General features: G+C 44.0%; 1 protein-coding gene across 2 annotated transcripts in view; it reads left to right on the forward strand.

Moving 5' to 3' along the window:
- The first annotated feature begins 466 nt into the window (after nt 1–466).
- Nucleotides 467–19,979, forward strand: part of LOC110980705 (uncharacterized) — a 43,128-nt gene continuing 23,615 nt past the window's right edge. For both annotated transcript variants that reach the window (XM_022237610.2, XM_022237611.2), the window contains exons 1-14: nt 467–663; nt 5,339–6,453; nt 7,444–7,633; nt 8,354–8,455; nt 9,035–9,235; nt 9,746–10,026; nt 10,498–10,683; nt 15,145–15,285; nt 15,991–16,195; nt 16,521–16,828; nt 17,099–17,183; nt 17,627–17,848; nt 18,641–18,861; nt 19,610–19,787. In XM_022237610.2, the coding sequence (XP_022093302.2) occupies nt 5,362–6,453; nt 7,444–7,633; nt 8,354–8,455; nt 9,035–9,235; nt 9,746–10,026; nt 10,498–10,683; nt 15,145–15,285; nt 15,991–16,195; nt 16,521–16,828; nt 17,099–17,183; nt 17,627–17,848; nt 18,641–18,861; nt 19,610–19,787 (3,412 nt within the window). In that variant the 5' untranslated portion in view covers nt 467–663; nt 5,339–5,361. The remainder of the gene's footprint in view (nt 664–5,338; nt 6,454–7,443; nt 7,634–8,353; nt 8,456–9,034; nt 9,236–9,745; nt 10,027–10,497; nt 10,684–15,144; nt 15,286–15,990; nt 16,196–16,520; nt 16,829–17,098; nt 17,184–17,626; nt 17,849–18,640; nt 18,862–19,609; nt 19,788–19,979) is intronic.

Genomic DNA, 19,979 nt, shown 5'->3' on the forward strand with positions numbered 1-19,979 from the left:
GGTTTGGGGAATCTTAACGTGGGGAGATTTTTTCAAACGTGTTTTTCAAGCGTTGTATGAGCTTTATCCTTGATGTAATTTTTCGCTTCTCTGGAAATCTGAGGAAAGCCTTGCCTATTGAACACTATTTTGAAATAAGCCTCCTTTATTGAGGTCCGACTCTTTGTAAAATTTTCCCTGCCTTTGCATTAATTATTCTGCCTTTTGTCTCAAGACCCAGTCATAATTCCAGAAACAATTGTTCAGCTTTCTGGCATCTACCTAGTATCTTTGCATTTATTTCTAGAAATAGGGGAAAAAAGGTTGCGACATTTTGTGTGGTATCATTTTGCCGCACTGATGAGGTACAAGCCTCTATCTTCTCCAGAGTTTCCCGCCACCTCGGAGATCACCCGCCAATCAGCGAAGGCGATACATCAACGGGCGAGGCTATTTTACATAATTTATGCAGATTCGCTGCGCAAGCAAAATCCGCCATATTCACGAACCGGTTTCAACGGAGACAGACAGTGGACGAAGTGGATATATCCCCAGTTTTTATATTCTGAACGTTCGGTAACCTGCCAAAATGGCAGAATTATCTCCGTAGTTGTGCAAGCGACCTGGATGGAGGGTTCAAGCCCGCCGATGGGCTGTAATTCGCTGCGATATCTTTGATGAAATGTAAGCTCTCTGTCTTGTTGAAATACACGTAGCGATAGGGTTCGCAATAGAATTACACGTATGCACTGAACATGTACTGTACAGTACACTTAGGTTACGTAGCATGGGTTCAGCAGGTAGCCTACATTTTCACTTTGTGCCCGCACGTCTCGTCGTGCGTGCCGGGCAGAACCGCGTGATGTCATGCATGCGCTATTTCACCGATGTGATAACTTCGTCATATTCACCGTTTCGTGCACATAGAATCGGAATCGAATCTTCACGATAATATTTGGGTGAGCCCCTCTTGAAAAGAATTTGCATGACCTGACATCAAATATATGTTGGGGGGCCTAGTATCTGTTAAAAGAGTTGAAAGTTTCCTTAAATTTTTCTCTATTTTATTGTCATATCTCCACTTCGAGTTTCGGTCATGTCGGTTGAGGTTGAAAATGCCTTGTTGCACATTGCAGAGGTCAAGTGAATTTGGACATGCTGAAAGATACGTAAAACACAGGCTTTTCAAAATTTGCATAACCTCAGCAAAGATGAGTCAGCCATGTCAGTGCCAAATTTGCCTAGGCCTAGTACAGTCATGACAGTTTTACATATGCTTTTTAAAAAATCCGTTTTGGATAAAGATGATGATGTGAAAAATTTGGAAATTTAGGCTCGACATTAGGGCCTAGCCCACTTTTTTTGCTATAGTATTATGAGACTCGTCTGAAAAAGGTTTTAAGTAAATGCTTTGGAATTTTCTTAGCTAAATTGTACTTTTTACGACATGTTTTCACTTTCTAATGGCTGCTAAATATTTTCAGTGAAAATTAAGGGAAAAAATGTTGCATCCTGACTCCACTTCAGCAGTTGTGTACAAAGTCTATGGAATTTTCTAAGTATTTCCCAGCAACATCGGTAAATGTTTCTCAGTCCAGAATTCGTGTCGGCAGTCCAGCATTTCTGTAATGACTGACTTTTATTGAGATGATAGGCCTATATGATGAGAAAAGTGGAGTCAGGATGTAAAATCTTCTCCAAATTAAGTGTTGTCCGTTTGTGTAACTCCTTTTTTTTTGGCATCTTTGGAAATCACTTTTCTCAAAGAAACAAGGCTAGTTATACATTTAGAATTTGTGTCTGGGATTTTTATTCACACCTGCAATTTTCATATCAGGAGAAATGTTCAAGGTGGTTGTTGGTGAATATATGTTATTTGTAGTTACTGAAGCCCAGTCCACACCGGACATTTTTTGGGGAAGCTAGTCTTTGTCAAGATGTTGTATTGATACGTGAGAGGGTGCTTACAAGATGAATAGCTGGAACATGCAAACCACAACCAGCCACACCAGTAATGTCTTGGGAAGTTGGTCAAACCTTTATTGTGTGCGTGCACATAATTAGCATAATACATGATACGCACTGAATTGTCTCACTGAATATGTATCACAATTGAAAAATGTATCATGCATGATCTGTCTATTCCCCTGACTCCTGTGTGTACGTGAGTGTACATTTACATGTACATGATGCACATGTAAGCCTACATGTAGTACATGTATGTGTACATGTATATTGTACATGTGTATCGAAAAAGTGGCTGAACACTTTGATGATGCCTTGCAATTTTCTGCAAAAATTAGATCTTCCTAGTGTGAAAAGCCAACAAAGTATGCTCTTGGACAGTTTGTTCAAGGCCACAACCTTTTCGTTAACATTGCCACAGTCAACATTAAAATTAGATTTGGAAAGAGTTTTCATTTTTCGAGTAGCACCAATTATCTTGGATTTCTTAAGCCCAAAACAGAGCAAAGACAGCACCTTGCACTCGCAATTGAACACAGCTTTTCGACCAGTGCCATATATGCCGTGCAAGATTGTACCAGACTATCGCGCATTTTCATCATAGGTGTTCAACGTGTATGGGCGTGCGTGAACAGAAACTGGGAAGCACCTGCATTCCTAAGTAATGCACGCGCAGTGAGTTTGATAGGTACCACCAGTTCATAATTTGTAGATGATAATGGAGGATGTTAACGTTGTGTCTTGCATGTAAGACCAAAAAAGCACAACAAACAGGTGATTGTAGAAGGTTATAGCATACAAAGCACCTGTACAAGTTGTGCTGACAGCTCATTTACCTTTCCAAAGGTCATGATAAAAATTGTCAGTGTCAGAAGTGGAAGTGTAGATGATGGTCACATTTTGCTATTTTTATTTTGCCATCATCTATGTAAAACCACCCTCCAAAATGTCCAGGGGCCGATTTCACCAAAGGCTACGATCGATCGTATCTTAAGTTGCGATGGGTTATCCATCGCAACTTAAGATGATTCCTAAAATCGATTTCAAGATAATTGCGACGAGTGAACTCGTCGCAATTTTTCCCATGGTAATTCATCGTAAGTTACGATGACTTACTAGGTCATCGTAACTTACAACTTTGGACCAAAGAAAGATTGTTTAAGCAATGGCACGCTTATGTTGCTAGCGAATTTTGAGGCAAGACGTGCTCTTCGAAGAGAAAGAATTTTACACAAGGCCTTCTATTTTCTTTAAAAATTGACTTCCGCTTTTTTACCTTTCATTTCCTAGCAGACGATACATTTTGCCAATCCTCCATCACACTGAGTTGTCCAATTGTTTTCTGTCATTTCTGTGCGTCAGCGTACTCGTCGCCATGTTGATCTTGGCGGAACAACGACTGTTATACTAATACTAAATTCCCTCGTGCTAACAAACATGGAACAGCCGTCAAAGGTTAAGGTTCATCCTCGTTCAATAAATGTACCCCCTCTTATTAAAAAATACAACGAATCGCGCTTACGACGTGTTTCGTGAAATCCATTTTAGAATCTATCGTAGCTACAATTGATCGTAGCGCTACGATGCATCGCAACTCTACGATTGGTCGCAACTTAGGGTGAGTTTGGTGAAATCGGCCCCAGTGCAGATATGGCTTAACATGTACAAAACTGTTTAAAGTAAAGAGTCATGCAATTAGTTTCATATTTGTATGCGGCCAAATGATGGAAATATTTCCTGAACATGTGTATTGTGGGCATTAAAATTCAAACAGGTGTACAATATGTTCAACATATTTTTTACCATTTCTTGGCCATCTCAGTGTTGGTTTTAAATTTGTGGCTTTTACATGCACTGTCTTTTTCCCCACAAAATGGCCTGTGTTAAAAGAATGTTCACTTCTTCGATGTATGCATTAATAGGTAACTTAGAGGCCAATAAAACAACATACAGTTCATACCTGTATGTTATACTGTTGTCTGTTTGACGAGTGCTGAGGATTATGTCAGTTTTAATCTTTGAGCCATCAATAAAAATGAAATGTTAACCCTCACCTTAGCAATTCCTTCACTTCACCAGTCCGTAAGCCCTCTGGCCATATCGTGGCCTAGGGATTTATTTCATAGTGTGTAAAAATCTGGGATGGATTGCAACCATAGGGCCATAACTGGCTCACTTGAACCTTAACTGACTGGGCACTTTTGGCTAGGATAAACTGCCAACAATTCCTCTCATTATGTTGAGGCAGTGTGAATGATATCCTGGAGAAGCATAGAGGATTTCACAGATAATATGGGCATGAGTTAATTCATGGCTGAACATAACACAAGGTCTAACGCACAACCTTGAGACAATACATCCCAATTTTGCCATGCAGCCTCAACCCTCCAAAACCACCCGGAGGATTTTGAAGGAGGATGGTTAGGGTTAATTAATATTAAGCAATGAGATGTAGCTTACTGTCCTACCAGGTCTTGGGCAAACAGCATACAAGCCAGTCTCTGCTTACCTTGCGAATAGTAGGACTCACAACTACAGGGTATCTCTCGGTTCCAAGCGAGTGCCGTTGCATACAGAAATGTGCTGTGCAGTAGTCTGTAGTATGCGCACAAGCCCAGGGACCATTCATTAACCCTAACGCCCCAAGGGTTGCTGGCCCTACATGTAACCTTCCCCAGTCACACAAAGTTAAAGACCCATATGGGACTTTGTGCACAGAGGCTGTTGGACTTTGTTATTCTGAGGTATGCCAAACCCAATGCAAAAGCCAGCTGTTATGGGCCCACCAGACCTATCCCCACAGAATTAAACACCTTACTACTGTAAACGTAAACTGCCCAAAATGTAGATTTCATGTCAAGGAATTTGGTGTTCTCCAAATTTTCCCAAAAGCTTTGATCGGAATCCAGATGGTGTATGGGCATCTTTTTTTGGATGCTGTTGGCCATTTTGGATATTTTGTATTGTTGTACAAACAAATGTAAAAAACAAAAACCCTTATGAATTTGAACGCCTTGTTTTCCAAGGTCAGTGTGGACGTTCAATCTTTTAAGTGTTGACAAAAAATCTGCTTGAATGTCCTCTGTTGACAAGAATTCTTCTGTAATATCCTTAAGCTGTTCACGTGTAGTCTGAGGTGTTATTGAAGGTGAGATGAAAATACATGTAGGTTTGTTGCCCGTAAGCAAGTTTCTGTTTTAGGTAAGGACACATGGTTGGGTTTTAAGTTGTTGTAGTAATCTTATTCAGTTCGATATCTGAAATGTAAATGCAGAGACCATTGGAAACTGCTGACCATAGTGACCTTAAGTCATTTTTCCCTTTGAGAAACATTTTACTTGGATCGTGTCAGTACCTCGGATGTTTTTGATTTCCTTGGATTTCTCTTCTGTAGGACCCTGATAGCTTGTGGTAACCATGAAAAAGGGAAGCAGTGGCAATAACGGCCAGAGTGGGGTCTACCACAAGCTGGGGTCTCAAGCAACACAACCCCAACAACCTCAACCCATCCAGCAATCAGTGGACCTTACCCAAGGTCCCTCACGCACGTCCGGGTATGCCGCCCCTCAACATCCCGTGCCGCAGTACGTCGTCAACCCTGTCGCCGGTGCCCAGGGGTCACACATTGTAACCACTGGTCGCCCGGCCCCAGCATCACCCCTACGAGTACCAGCCCAGCATGCTCAAGGCTCAACTGCTGCTGTTGTCCTACAGCAGCAGCAGCTGAGTCCTCAGGATGTTGTCAGGCAGCAGGCACTGATGCAGCTGGCGAGCTTTCAGAGCCAACTGGTCGCAGGCACAGCGAATCAGGTGGTGAATGTGCAGCTGGGTCCCAGCTACATAGACCCAACCGCCGGCATTCCCGTGCACCAGGTAAACATCGGCACCCCACCCACCAGCGTCAGTGCTACCAACCCGTACATGTTCAACGACACCCCCAAAGTATTTCCGCAAGGAGAGGAGCTCCAGATATCGCAAGAGCAAATTCACATGCAGTCCCTGCTTCTGCCCAGCCACCACCAGCCTGTGGGGACCATACACCATCATGGTCAGGGCTCACCCCGGTCAACCATGCCACCGCTTGGCTTTGGCACGGCTCGGATGATGAGCAGCCATAGCCCCACACGTGGCACCCCCGACAGCAAGAGCCCTACAGCGGGCGGGGGCACCTACCACAGAAGTCTAAGCAGCCCAGCACGGACAAACCCTATACCGTCCAGTCCATCGCGCATGCGCAAATCCCCAGTGATGGCCTCTGAGACAGACCGTCCCCCTGCCACCATCGAGGTGGCTGAACTCCGGACTCGATTGCTCGAGCACAAACTGAAGAATCTCCACGACCTGCAAGATAGCTACAAAGAGAAACTAGCGGAGCTGTTCTTCTTGGAGAATGGTAACAATATGATGGACTTCTTGCTATGGAAGAAGCGACCAAATGCCCCACTTCACAACTACATGGCTAGTCACAAACTAGAAGGGCAAGAAGAAGAAATAACTATCAATGATGAGGTAATGTAGAATATTTTTATGAAACCCCTACGTTTTCCAATCTCCAAATTCAATACTTTTTCCCCATTAATTCTGTTGAAGTCACTCTCTTCAGTGACCAGGTTCAACGTGTACACAGTTGTTTGCCAGCACAAAAGAGACAGGCTCTTTTGTGCAGTCCTCTTCACTACACTTGGTTTACCGTACAATTATGCTTATGAAACTGTGAGGCACAGTTGTTGGACAGCACAAAAGTGCAATTTGATATTCCTGTGAGGAATAGTTGATGCAGTGCATAACATGACACAGCTGTACACTTCAGCATGGGTCGGTTGACCAGAACAGGGCCGAACGTTCTGATTTCTACATGATTTTACACACATCCAAGGGATTTAGGGTTTGTAAGCCAACCAGTGTCCAAAAACATGGTGCTTATCCAGTCCTCCCCACTTGATGCCTGTTTAACACCAACCCTTGCACATGCATATGCATGGAGACATAAAAGGGAACTAACTGCTACAATCGAGCGTTTTTGAAACGAGAGGATCAGACTGTGACTTTGATCTCGTTGGTTCCAGCTGTTTTGGAGCATGACTGGAACCAGCGAAACTGAAGTCTAAGCCGAATCCACTCTTTTGGCTTGAATTTATGCACGAGGGGCCAGTTTCCATACAGTCGTGACACTGGCCGCGGGTATGCGTGTGTGTAGACATTGATGTATGTGCATGCATTGCATGCGGGACTGCAGTGTGCGCTCGGTGACATCGTAAACAAAATTTTACCTTGCTATGGTTCCATACAAGGCTGATCCGAAGTCAAATAAAAAAGTTAAGAGTATTTATTCGTGACAAAAGTAGAAACAAACAGTAAATATGTTCAGGTACATGGAATCAAACGGGCGTAAGTACTTGCTTCCGTCATTATGATTTACGGGTGCTTTTCTGAGGCCAACAGGCGCATTTTAGCTACCTGCGCCCGTTAATTTCGAGCCCTGCTTGTGTTTCCCCATAGGTGAAGGTGATCACGAACAGTGGCAGCAATATACCACTAGGGACACCGGTAGCCATTTCTACACAGCTTCCTCCTGCTGTGTCAGCTTTGTCATCCCAGCTCAAAGCCAAGGAATTGCGGAAGAGTTTCCCTGGTGCCCTGCCCACTGCAAGCCCTGATGTAGATCGGAAACGGACCTACAGCCAAGCTGGTAAAGACAAGCTATTTCTTTTTTTCTCAACATTTTGTCAATTTGACTCTACTGATGCAACCTCATGGATTTCAATGCTTCCATTGCCTCACCAAGTAAAGTGGGCTTGGTTTAAGTTGCAACGTCACTGGTACCAGATGAACGATGGATTCACCCAACTTTCAATTAAACTCCTTGGCCATAATACATAGTCTCTGACCACAAGTTGGTGCTTCAGTCTAAAAACATGATTTTGCAATATTTGAATGATATGGTATTCCAAAACCCAGCCATCTTCACTGTCAACTACTGTGTGTTGCGTCAGTAACTTTTGAAGTCAATGGTTCTTTGACATCGTTGTGGTCCTGTTTACTCTTTAAATCAACACCATTCAGTTGTGCAAGAAGAGGAGATTTTTTGTCAGATACAGAACACAATGCTATTGTCAATATTAGGGCTGACCAAGTGTGATGCGTGGGGCATATATGGAGGCACTCACCTCGTCAAACTCTTGTCCGCAGGGTTTGGTTTGTTTATTTAGCCCTAACCCCCCAAGGGTGTATCTGAATGGCATATTGAAATAGGATTTGGGACTGTTAGGGCTATTGCATGACTGTGCACACGGCAACAATTGTACAGCATGCTAACTGTGACTCACTCCGGCTGTGTTATGTAGTAAGCATTTACATGTTGCAGTGATTTAGTTTTGATGATCACAGAATGTACCGTTTTTATCATCAGGTCTTGATGGCAGCAGTACCTCGGACAGAAAACCACTAGCTTTTCCATCAACACACGAGCCCAACGTCACCCTCAGTCCCAAGGCAGTCACTCCCATACCAGGTGAGACCGTCAAACCCTGGAGCTGCTGTATTTTTGAAATGGTACTCTCAAGGATCAGGTTTACCTTGAGCTGCCATTGTATTTTACTTGCAACACGTCTGTATGCTTGCGTAAGGATATCGTGGGATGTTTTGTCTGCCGCGGACGGATCCTTGAACAGCTGCACTGACTGAAGGGAGGAACTATCCAATTTACGAGTGTCCATCTCACGAGTGTTTTGTTCTGCTGATTTGCATTCCCATGCATTGTGTTCCTGAGTCCAGACTTGCACGTTTGATATCCTTGTTCCCCAGTGGGCAATGTAAGTGGGGATTGCTTTCCTGCACTGAAGTGCTTGGCAGGGGTCGGCAAGTGATTTCCTCCCATCTGCTGGCCCGTATGTTACTTCAGAGATCAACGTGAAATGACTCATTCTCGGGTTGTGCAACATTCCATGCACAACTTGAATTACTCATTTCCGATATTCATACGCTTTGGCCAGTGCATTTTGCAGTGGACAGTTGGAAAGTCATTTCATTTTCAGCGGTGGCACATGACACGTTCCTGGCTTTTATTTTCATCTGCTCCTTTCATGTATAGCATTACCTGGCAGCCAGCCATCACTATTGCACAAACAGCAGCAGCAACACAAGCAACATGCCGCCAGCCAACCACAGCAGCAGCAGGGTACTTCAAGCCGTGTCCCAAGCACCGCGGCCTCTGCCATGGGAGGCGGGTCGTCTCATGGGCGGGCGTCGCTCAGCGTTCCACATGCGCGCAGGGAGCCCAAATCTCCACCAGGTAAGGACTGCTTTCCTGGATTTGGCTTTCAGTTGCTGGTCCTCAGGACAGGGTTTGTTACCGTCCAGTCACCCATAGTTGGTGGAGAAGACTACATCTTGGCCTATAACCTACTCACAAAGTTAAATGAATATACTAATATACAGTCTAAGAGGTTCAGCTACATCCAGTCTCCTGTTTGTTGGTGTGTAAGACTACATTCTTCATTATCACTTGCATAAGATAAAGTTCCTGAACATGATTTTGCGCAGTATACGATGTTTGTCTATTTGCAGTCCCCTGCCAGTTAATGTGTAAGATTGCACCTTGGATTATAATACAGTGTTCAGATCAAGATACAGGCTCTGACCATGACTGACGTCATGATTAGTGATGAATTCGGTAGATTCTGGCAGGAAGGACTGCCAACAGTACCTGTCAAAAGAATGGGACGCGTTGCCCACTGCTTGATATTTTCAGCCTCAGGGTGGCCAATGTAAAGATATTTTACTTTGTAACTTATTCCACCAGCTGCCAAGCATTCGCTGCACCAGCTCAAGTTGCCCATCTCCCGACCCCTCACCGTCAGCACGCCGGCCAGCGCCGACACCACATCGACCCTGGCTGGTGGCTCGCCAAGGCGCCATCACTCGGGCGGTTCGGCCCCTGCGTCGGCGCTGCCCCAGAAGCTGCCCAAGTCTCCCATCTCGCCCAATGCCCACCAGCGGCTAGCCACCAGGCAGCACTCATTATCTGCCGTGTACGACTACACCATCGGGTCACAGGAGATGATAGTGGAACGAGCTAAACAGGCAAGAAGTGTAATCTGTGTCAAACATGTTGCAGCTTTTTGTAGTCTTCAAGGACTGTCTAGAAAATGAGCATGAAGCCCGGGAACACTATCACTTGCTCAGCTATATCTTATCAGTTCAGTAATACAGCACTGTATTTGACTTCCCAGTTGCCAGTAACTATATGCTTCAAAGAGTGCTGTGCTAACTTTACGATAAATGGGTCACCCAAGTCATTCTATTTTGAGTCTCTGCCGAAGGGGTAATGGGTCTGCAAATGCACTTTGAAGGAAATTGACATACACTGCTAGCCCACACAAGTGTACCAAGACTTACATATAAATATATTTGTTAGGTTAAGAAAATCATTAAATGGAAACGGCAAGTTGATGAAATTTGTCACACTGTTTTTAGGTTTTTTCTAAAAGTTGGTATTTTAAATGGAATAGTCAACTGAATTTTTTTTTTACCGTAAAACCACTTTCCCTGTAGGAAGCCCAAGTGATGCAGAGAATTGCTGAGCTGCGCAAGGAAGGTCTGTGGTCAGCCCGGCGCCTGCCCAAGGTCCAGGAGCCTCCCAGGAATAAGACCCACTGGGACTACCTGCTGGAGGAGGCCCAGTGGCTGGCCACGGACTTTGTCCAGGAGAGGCGGTGGAAGAAGGCTGCTGCTCGCAAGGTAGGAACACCGAACAGAGCATTTTGATAGGGCATGTTAGCTCCAGCCTTATTTTGAAAGTGTAGCAGTGTTTAAGTGGTTTCAATGTCATTCTTGCTCGTGAGATCCCATAGTTTCACACCTCTGTAGATTTTGTGAGCTTATTCTGCCATTCATACATAAAAATCATTCGTTTTATCTGACTTGTAATGTATCTGACGAGAATAAAATGTTTATGCAATATGTTACTTCAGGCTTGAATGAGTACCAAGGGGAGTGTGATGGAGCATGCTGGGTCAGAACAGCGTGGAATAAATTAGTGAATAAACAGATTATGGGAGCCCTGGGCAATTAGAGTGCAAAGGTCAGAACTGTGACACTGCCATAAATCAACCAGGACTTACTGGCTGATTAAGCAGAATGTCGAAAGGTATAAAGTATGGCCCTCATGACTTCACTTGGGGTATGATGGTCCACAGTGGTTGGAAATACTTGGCTCCTGTGAAGTGATGGATTTCAGGGGCTATGTAAAGGGCGTTGGCAACAAGGCTAGGGGTTGTCATCCCTTCAGTGTAGGTTACAATATTTAAATATTGCCAATTTTGTCTAAACAATTTTTCTGGAAGAAAAATTGACAAGCATGTGTTTATAAATAAGGCAGGGTCTTGCTTCACTTGATCAACCATTCCCTGCTGACAGCAATTGACTTAGTACACCAGGCCCTCTGCACCTCCCCAGTGGACGCTCTTGTGCAATTTATGTTGGGAATGACTCATTCTTGAGCCAGCCTCTTTATTGTGAAACTTGCATTGCACATTTACTGGAGGAAGTTAATCTTTGCCCCTGTGCAAACAGACAAGCAGCATATGCTTGGTGCTTGTGTGATATCTAGAGCGTTTAAGGTAGTGTGTTTGAGCATTTTACTTTCTCAGCCAACATTTATATTGAACAAGAAGCTCTTCTTTTGAAAAAGCAATTCTTGAAAAGGCCTTTGTAAAAATTGCCCCCAACCTTAATCCTAACAGTCTCAAATCCTCCAATGTCAATACGATTTTACATACACCCTTGGGGGTTAGGGTTACTTACATAAACGCTGTTGGATTTTAAACTACAGTGATGAAGTCAAGAAAAAAAAGATTTAGGCAATAGATAGTGTTAAGTGATTTCATTTTAACAAGGCTGTCCCATTAACCCTAAGGTGGCATCGTGAAATTGACTGACCGTTTCATGCCGCGGACATCCCGCACAATCATGGAGAGCATGCCAGTCCCCGCCAAACAAAAGACCCCTTGACAACCAGGCGCGCCCACAGACGGAACGCAATATGCAAGGTTTATGTAAATTACCAGTCTTATGAATACGCCCGATATTCCACGGATTCCCGGCTTGGATAGAAAATCACTACCAGGCTACTTTCGGCCTGCAATTGACCATGAAAGGAGCAGCTTAATTTTATACCAAACATAGATAACTAATAGCAGTAATATATTTCTCGTCACTGCGGGGAAACAACATTTTTTTATCCTTGATCGTCAGCAAACTTGTACGAGCATGCAAAATTTCTTGTTCACGCTGCCACTAGATTGCCTCAGATAGTAAAGTCGTTGGAAAACAGTCAGTGAGCGTGTCCCACCAACAACGAGACCACCAATTTTCCCCTAACAGCAGGCACAATGCGGGTGCTGAATTCAATCCCTGTTTTATGAAGTTTATTTTACAATTTGCTATCGACATTTCAAAACGTGATTTATTGTATGAACGTCTGGATTAGTACGTTTATGGTTTAAGTTTCCATTCGGATTCGAAAGCTTTTGTTGTTTCATTCTTCCACCATAAAACAATTCCATCGTACATTGAACAGCCGTTTAGTTGGGACTTTCCCATGACATGAGTGGGCAATCTCTGTTTTTTCTCTGTCCCCAAAACTGCACTGAATTAGGTATAAGAACCCAAGGAACACGGTAATCATGCTTGAAAGCATGGTCGACTGTGTTGATGCGCCAGCCAGCTCAGAGACTTTTTTCGGCCGATTAAGATTGTGCCATGAACATTATATTCACATCGCAGATAATTGAGTATTGATCCAGAGGTGGCAGACATACTTCATTTTAGATAACAATTGATTTGACTCCAGACGGTGTAGACTTGTCTTCCGTTTGTCTCTTCTCCAATCACATCAACGATGTACAGCCATGTAGTACTTCAGGCCAGCGTCACATGATTGTTGTAAAACGCACGTGGTGAGAATTCACTAATGATTAACAGAGAACATGCCAGCTACGGCATTTCTGCGGCTCAAAAATGCTATATTCTCACTACATCCGATTATGCTTGTGTATATTCAGACAAACATCATGTATGTCAATCTCCAAAAGCTCTACCTTCACGTTCCATATAAGGCCAATGATGTCATAAATAGCCGTAAAAGACAATGTTTGATTTGATGCATGTTGATCGTAGTAGGACTCGAGCTCGATCTAAAGGCAACCCCAGAGAGAAGCCAATTTTACTGGGCGGACCAGCGCGCAACCGGATTTTGTGAGCGAGGTGGCCTATAAACTTGTCTTTCGTTTGGCCAAACTTTTGTACGTATACATTGTGTTAGCATTTTCAAGATTCTTGGTAGTTGTTCCAAAATCTCAAATAACAATATGCCGTTATAAGTAAATCGCCCCTTTGGCCACGTGCATGCACATGTGCGTACGTACATGTGCATGTCTATGCATGTCTGACCGCGAACTGAACCGAACCAAAGCCTGGCGCTCAAAGCATTGGTAAATTTCAACCTCCTCGTTGTTGAGAGGCAGAATCCTCGTGTCTGTTTTATTTCAAATCATACAATTTCCTGTCAACTTCAAATGGTGGTCTGAATATTTTTTTAAGTATAACTTAATGGGATATCGATGATGAACTCTGAATGCTTGCCCCACAATTATCTCCTTCCCGGCCTGAGCTATAAAGAGGATTTTGTAAAAAAAAGCATTGCGTCATGACTGCATGATTTGCTGATCATAATTGTTACGAATCACTAGTGTGTAATGTCCATACTTGAATCATATCCAAACGCTTTCTTTGAAAATTATGGTTTTATGCTGAATAAGTGTGGAAGGTTATGGATTTACAGTAAACTATAACATTAGACAGTGGCGTAAGCCAATGTAGTATCTTTACCCTCATCCTACTAAAAAGGAAATCTCAGGGTGCTCCCCTCAAAACGTACAATAATATAACGGAATCTTGGCATTTATGGAATAATGACAGGTGGTTTTCAGTTTTAGGGCCCAAGAGAGGAAAACTGTGCCACAATGCACAAAGATATTAAAACAAAGCTACAGAAGCCAAACATAAAGCGTTTTTTTCTTGTGGATAATGGCGTACTCGGCAGCCAAATAAGCCTGATTGTCATAGGAAAAAACATACGGCTGGTACAGTCATGCTGCCACTCCGTCAAAGTTCTTACATAGGCCATCGTATGTCTGAACACACACGTTTGCCAAGGTTTGCGGTGTCAAATTCGTCGAACTCTTTATCTACTTTTCGTGGTGTGTTGGCTTTATTATCAAGTTTGGTTTGGTTTGAAAGTGCCATGTTTGATGATTTTTAGTTCGGTTCGGCAGTTTGTTTGCAGCACGAAAATTTACTGAGGAGCACTACAGGACTTAGTAACCAAGCCCTTTTAAAACCAGTTTTCGGGGTCCATTTTGCCTTTTACATTTTCAACCTGTACACTTGGGAACTTCGCGTGGCTATCAGTCTCAGTTTCGGGCGTCAGTGATTATTTTTGTAGACCACCCTTCCACAATTTTGGACTTGATAAACAGAACGCTTACCCTAAAGAAGACCCATTCAGCACGATCTGCCATTCAGCACTGGGGTCTCGAGGAAAGACTAAACAATGATCAAGGAAACCACGAAATCTTTACAAAGGCAATCAACAAGATATTGTCTTGGGTCTTGCTCCATGTGTAGATTGGCCAGTTGCAATGTCTGGAATGCCCCAACATTTTTGTGGACCAATCAAGGTGCTGATTTTGGAACCACATCACTTAGCAACAGTACTACCATCTTAACGATTGTTAAATTGGGTGTCTCAGGGAATGGCTTTCGATTTTTCCTGATTTCTTTAAAAAGGTTTTATGTTGATTTATAATAATGGCAAAATTATGTGGACCATTAACGTTAACCCCTTCTGAACGGATGACGGTAAGAGCCACTGTAAAAATTGAGATCCTCAGCTCGCTTTTCAGCTATTATTTTCAGCCCACGCTCAAGCGAACACAGTGAAAGAAGGCATACCCTGGCTCTTGTATATATGGTGATTGGCCTTTGTGTGTTGCCAAGAAATGAAAAGGCCGAATTTGCATCATAAGCACCAGCTTCACAATAGTCCCCACTTGGAAAAGAGGCAACGGGAATGTGGAAGCTTGAGTAGAGTTACATGCTATCGAACATTGAGTGGAATTGATTTCGTTCACTTTGCAGTTGGTGCGAGCCGTAGCTAGACACCACCAGGAGAAGCATGCCAAGGAGGTGAAGGCTGAAAGGGAAGAGACACAGAAGCTGAGAAGGATCGCGGCCAACATTGCCAAGGAGATCAAGACGTTCTGGTCAAACATTGAAAAGGTAGCAGGCATAAATGTTCGTGGAATTGTGGAGTAAATGCTTCACATGTCTTCGTTTGATTTTGCACAGGCTGGTTTAACCCTAACTGCCCAAAACCTGCCATACTCCAACAGCAGGTTTTGTGAGGTTTTGGCAGGTTTGGTACCGTACCTGAGGAACTTGTTGTTGAATTTTGTGACACTTGGGGTGAAAGGCCCAGGGAGATGGTGTTGGATTCTGTGTGAGTTGGGACACACAGGGTTCATTGTGTGCAGTGTCTGGCTTGCTGTACCAATTGTTGGACTATGCTTTATTTTGTCAGGTTTGGTACTGTTCAGTGCAAGTCATCCTATACTGCATAGACCCATCCATACCATATCACTCAAACTCCCAACGGGCTCATTCTGTTGGAGTTTATCAGGTTTGGTACACTAACCCGCATGTACAAGTACATAGACAAGTACATATACCTGTTGGATTTTGTGAGGTTCAGTATGCTTTCTAGTGCAGGAGCCTAGGGGATTAGGGTTAATGAATGTAACGGTAATATGCCCGAGTGTGTGTTGCGAAGAGTTATCCTCAGATGTAGGTCATAAGTCATGTGACATAGCCTTGAGATATCCTGGTGTGGGGCCGAAACAGTTGATTAACTTCAGAGGAAATCTTGCCAGCAAAGATGTCACTTTCTGTCTGGTCCCCTGAATCTTTGTGCATGTTGTCATGCAGGTAGTGCAATACAAGCAGCAGAGCCGGCTGGAGGAAAGGCGCCGAAAAGCCATGGACATGCAGCTTGACTACATTGTGGGCCAGACAGAGAAGTATTCCTCCTGGCTGACAGAGGGACTCAACCTCACCACTGCTGGCTCGTCATTGCAGGGCTCCGTGGCCTCCAGCCCAAGATCAGACCCAGGGCCACTGGCAGTGGGGGATGGTAAGTGTCTCGGTTGTGCTCTCCTGGAAAATCTGAATTGTGTTTTTGGTTTACCATCAGATGCAGAGTATTTTGTGTACATGTTCTTAGATGTGCACTAAATGAAAAACAGCTGCTAAAGAGCCTCCTTGAGTTGCAGTTTTTTCTTATTAGTAGGTGATTGGCTATGCTCTCAAAGTCTACTAATGTGAACATACCAGTCTTGTAAGCGGCAGCTAATCCTCCAATCGGTTCCATCGGGCAATTCATTTTAAAAGGCCTATCATGTCACACGTTCTTCTAGACCAGAGCTTTACATGAGTAGCAAAAACATCTCTGTATTCAGATGCAGACTTCCAGCCCGAGGGAGAAGACACGGACGATGAGGAGACCATCGACGTGGAAGAGCGGGAGGCGGAGCAGGACCAGGACGCCCACCAGAAGGAGCTGGAGCTGCTCCAGAAGGAGAGCCAGGTGCCCCTGGAGGACCTCCTGGGCAGCCTGCCGCCAGAGATGCTGGAAGGGAAAGACGAGGCGGGAGACCAGGCTGCTGGGCCTAGCGAGACAAGCGAGGTCGGGACGGGCGACAGGGTGGAGAAGGGAAGTGAGGAGGAAGGATCCGGAAAGGACAAAGAGGCAGACTTGAGTGAAGTGGTGAGCAGACAGAATACTAACACTCGCTGGTTTGCTTTTTTTTTGGTGTTTGAACTGGATATCCACGCGTGATCTGCGCACGAGTGCAGAACATGAGTAGTTGAGATACCCACATGTGATTACTGTAGTGTTGATCAGCGCATGGATAAAATACCATCTGTGGTTTAGGGTGATTGTTTTTCCGTCAGCTCGCTTCACACAAAGCTGACTGAAATACTGGGAGCAGTTTCTTAGTGTTTTTGTAATTTTGTTGTTATTGTGTGTGGATAGACCAAAGAAGCTGAGGGAAGTCCCCCCAAGGCAGCCACAGCTGACGATGAGTTCATGCCTTCAACAGATGATGAAGAGGAAGAATGTAATTACTTCTTAATATCTTGGCATTGGTGAACCGTTCTTTTTTTTTCTTTTAATACAGCAGTACAATCGAAATCTCTACGTTTTTTGTGCCAAACAGACCCCATGTGTTCAGCTGATAAGACAGCACTTGGTGGTTGTGTCTCAGGGTTTTACTGGATTTCAAGATTTTCACCCCAAAATTGTGGAATTTTAGAGGTTAATCCATTCAGGTTTTGGTACTTTCCTAGCACCTTGTACAAAAAACAAAACAAGTTCAAAATTCACATAATCATAGCCATCAGTGCCTAATTTGGCATGCAGAGCCTGGAAAAGTCAAAGTAGTTTATTGCCAGTGCGGCCCCTTGTGCCAGATATTTGCTGGATCTCTTGACATCTCTGCGTTTACCCCGTGGCAGTGGCAGTTTTTCCCAACTCTCTAACATCTGTTTCTTTCCCACCAAGTGCCAGATGACGAAGAGACACTAGAGGAGCAGGAGGAGGCAGAGGGAACTGTGGACCACTCAGCCGAGGTGGCAGAGCTGGAGGCCGAGGGGGAGATGAGCATCGAGGAGCTTATCAAGAAGTATGGCGGGGCGTACGAGGAGGACTTTGAGATGCCGGTGTCTGATGACGAGGATGAGGAAGATGAAGAAGATGAAGAAGAGGAAGAGGAAGAAACTGAAGGTAGGCCATTTAAAATCTGCCAGAATTTTACGGCATAATTTGAATTTTACAGTTAAATTTGAATAAAATCTGGTACGCAGAGTTCTTTAAATTTACATGAACATAACAATTTGAGTTCTCCATGCTATAGACACAGTTGCTGTACTTCGTGGTTCGGGGACAAGCTTTTAATTTCTTATATTAGAGATGTCTTGCACTAATACCCTGTTTTCGAAGGATAAGAAGGGCATAAAGGAACCAGTCCATTCCAGAGATGATGGGGCTATGTGAAAGCTTGCCCAGGATCGCTAGGTATAGCAATAGGGTCTTTAATATGGGAATTCAAATTGTTATGTTCTTGTGAATTGAAAGAACTTGGTGTGCCCACGGGGGCCAATTTTATGGAGCTGCTTAAGCAAAAAATTTGCTTAAGCGTGAAAAAACCTTGCTTGACAAATCAGGTTACCAGCCAAAACTCCACGTGATGTATGTTGTTTTGTAATGGTATTCACCTGTTGTTTTGTTAACAAGACAATCACATAGATTTTAAGCTGGTAACCTTTGTTTTTTAAGCAAGGTTTTTCGCGCTTAAGCGGATTTTGTGCTTAAGCAGCTCTATGAAATAGGCCCCACAGCTGATGTATGAGAAAACAATTTTTTGAAAGATTGGTATTTCAAGACCACCATGAATGTTGGTGTAAAAGATTGATTTAAAGTTTAGTTTGAAAAGCCTTTTCATAAAAAGCTATTCAGTTTGAAAAATCTTACAAAAAGTGACAAGCGTTAAAATAGAATTTTTTTTTTGTTATCCAGAAGAAGAAGATGGCACAGCGTCAGATGAGGAGGCAGAGTTGACAGATGTCGGAATGGAGTACCTCATCAATCCTCACAAGGAGAACGAGGAACCGGCAGCCCCATCAGCCTCAGCCGCCCAGGAGCCGTCGCAGGATGCGGGGCCCAACAAGGAGATCACCGACATAGCGGCGGCTGCACAGAGCCTGCAACCCACAGGCTACACGCTGTCTACCACACTGGTTCGTTTTTAACCTATGAGCACCCTAAAGCAACCTCATTCTGTGTAATATGTGACCCACTCCAGGAAAAGATGATGCAAGTCATTCTATGCTATTCAGTGTGATGGCCTGCTCAGAGTTCAGAAGGTTAAATTTAGTGGGTGGGGTCTGAGTGATATACCTTTTGCAGAACATCACATGTTTAACTCAGAAAAACAAGTTTTTAGATGTCCCACATCAGTGATGCCCAAGTACTGAATATATCATAGATGCTCTTATATTTTGAATCGCTCGTGACCAGTGCTCTGGAAATGTCCTTACAAGCCCATGCTGTAATTTATGGGTGGGTGAATGCAACGTATTGTGGAGTCATTGGTACGCCAGCATAGTGTGGAGAGTTTAGAGGGGTCCGCACGTCCCCATGCCAGAACAGTGTGAAGTGCCTCTGAGGTACACAGCACACAAGCACATAACAGTGCACATTTTTATGGCTTTGGCATGGTTAACCCTAACCCCCTGAACCCTTTTTGCTAGGGACCCTCCAGAATCGTCCAATTTGGGGGGGGGGAATTTGATTCTCCCTCAATCCTCTGAAATCCTCCAAAATTTTATTTTATGTATTACAAGGCTTTACTGTATCACAAGGCCCAGTTCCTTTGTTCCAATTTCAAGTACCCCGACCATGCATATACAGCCAATGTCTCCAGTACCGGGCTCCCCGGCATGAAGTGTTTAATAGCAGTGATGACTTCGTCCACATTTTTTTTAGGTCAAGACCCCCGTGCCTTTCCTTCTGCGCCACAAGCTGCGCGAGTACCAGCACATCGGCTTAGACTGGCTGGTGACTATGAACGACAAGAGACTCAACGGCATCCTGGCTGACGAGATGGGCTTGGGGAAGACCATCCAGACCATCGCCCTGCTGGCTCACCTGGCATGTGAAGCAGGTAAGTAGAGTCCGTGTTAGGGTGGGGAGACACTTGTCCATGTCTTGGCCAGTGGGAGAACCGTAACTTGGGCCAGACAGAGATTGTGTCTGAAACGAGTCTTGCCACAAAAATCCTGTCAAGTGTTTCCGTAATTTTTTTGGGGGGGGTGTTAAAGTTAAGCCTTTTTACAAATAATTTTAGGGATTATAT

Source organism: Acanthaster planci, linkage group LG09, assembly GCF_054643075.1.
Source record: "Acanthaster planci isolate LZ-2023a linkage group LG09, COTS_SCS, whole genome shotgun sequence".
In the NCBI taxonomy this organism is placed as follows: Eukaryota; Metazoa; Echinodermata; class Asteroidea; order Valvatida; family Acanthasteridae; genus Acanthaster; species Acanthaster planci.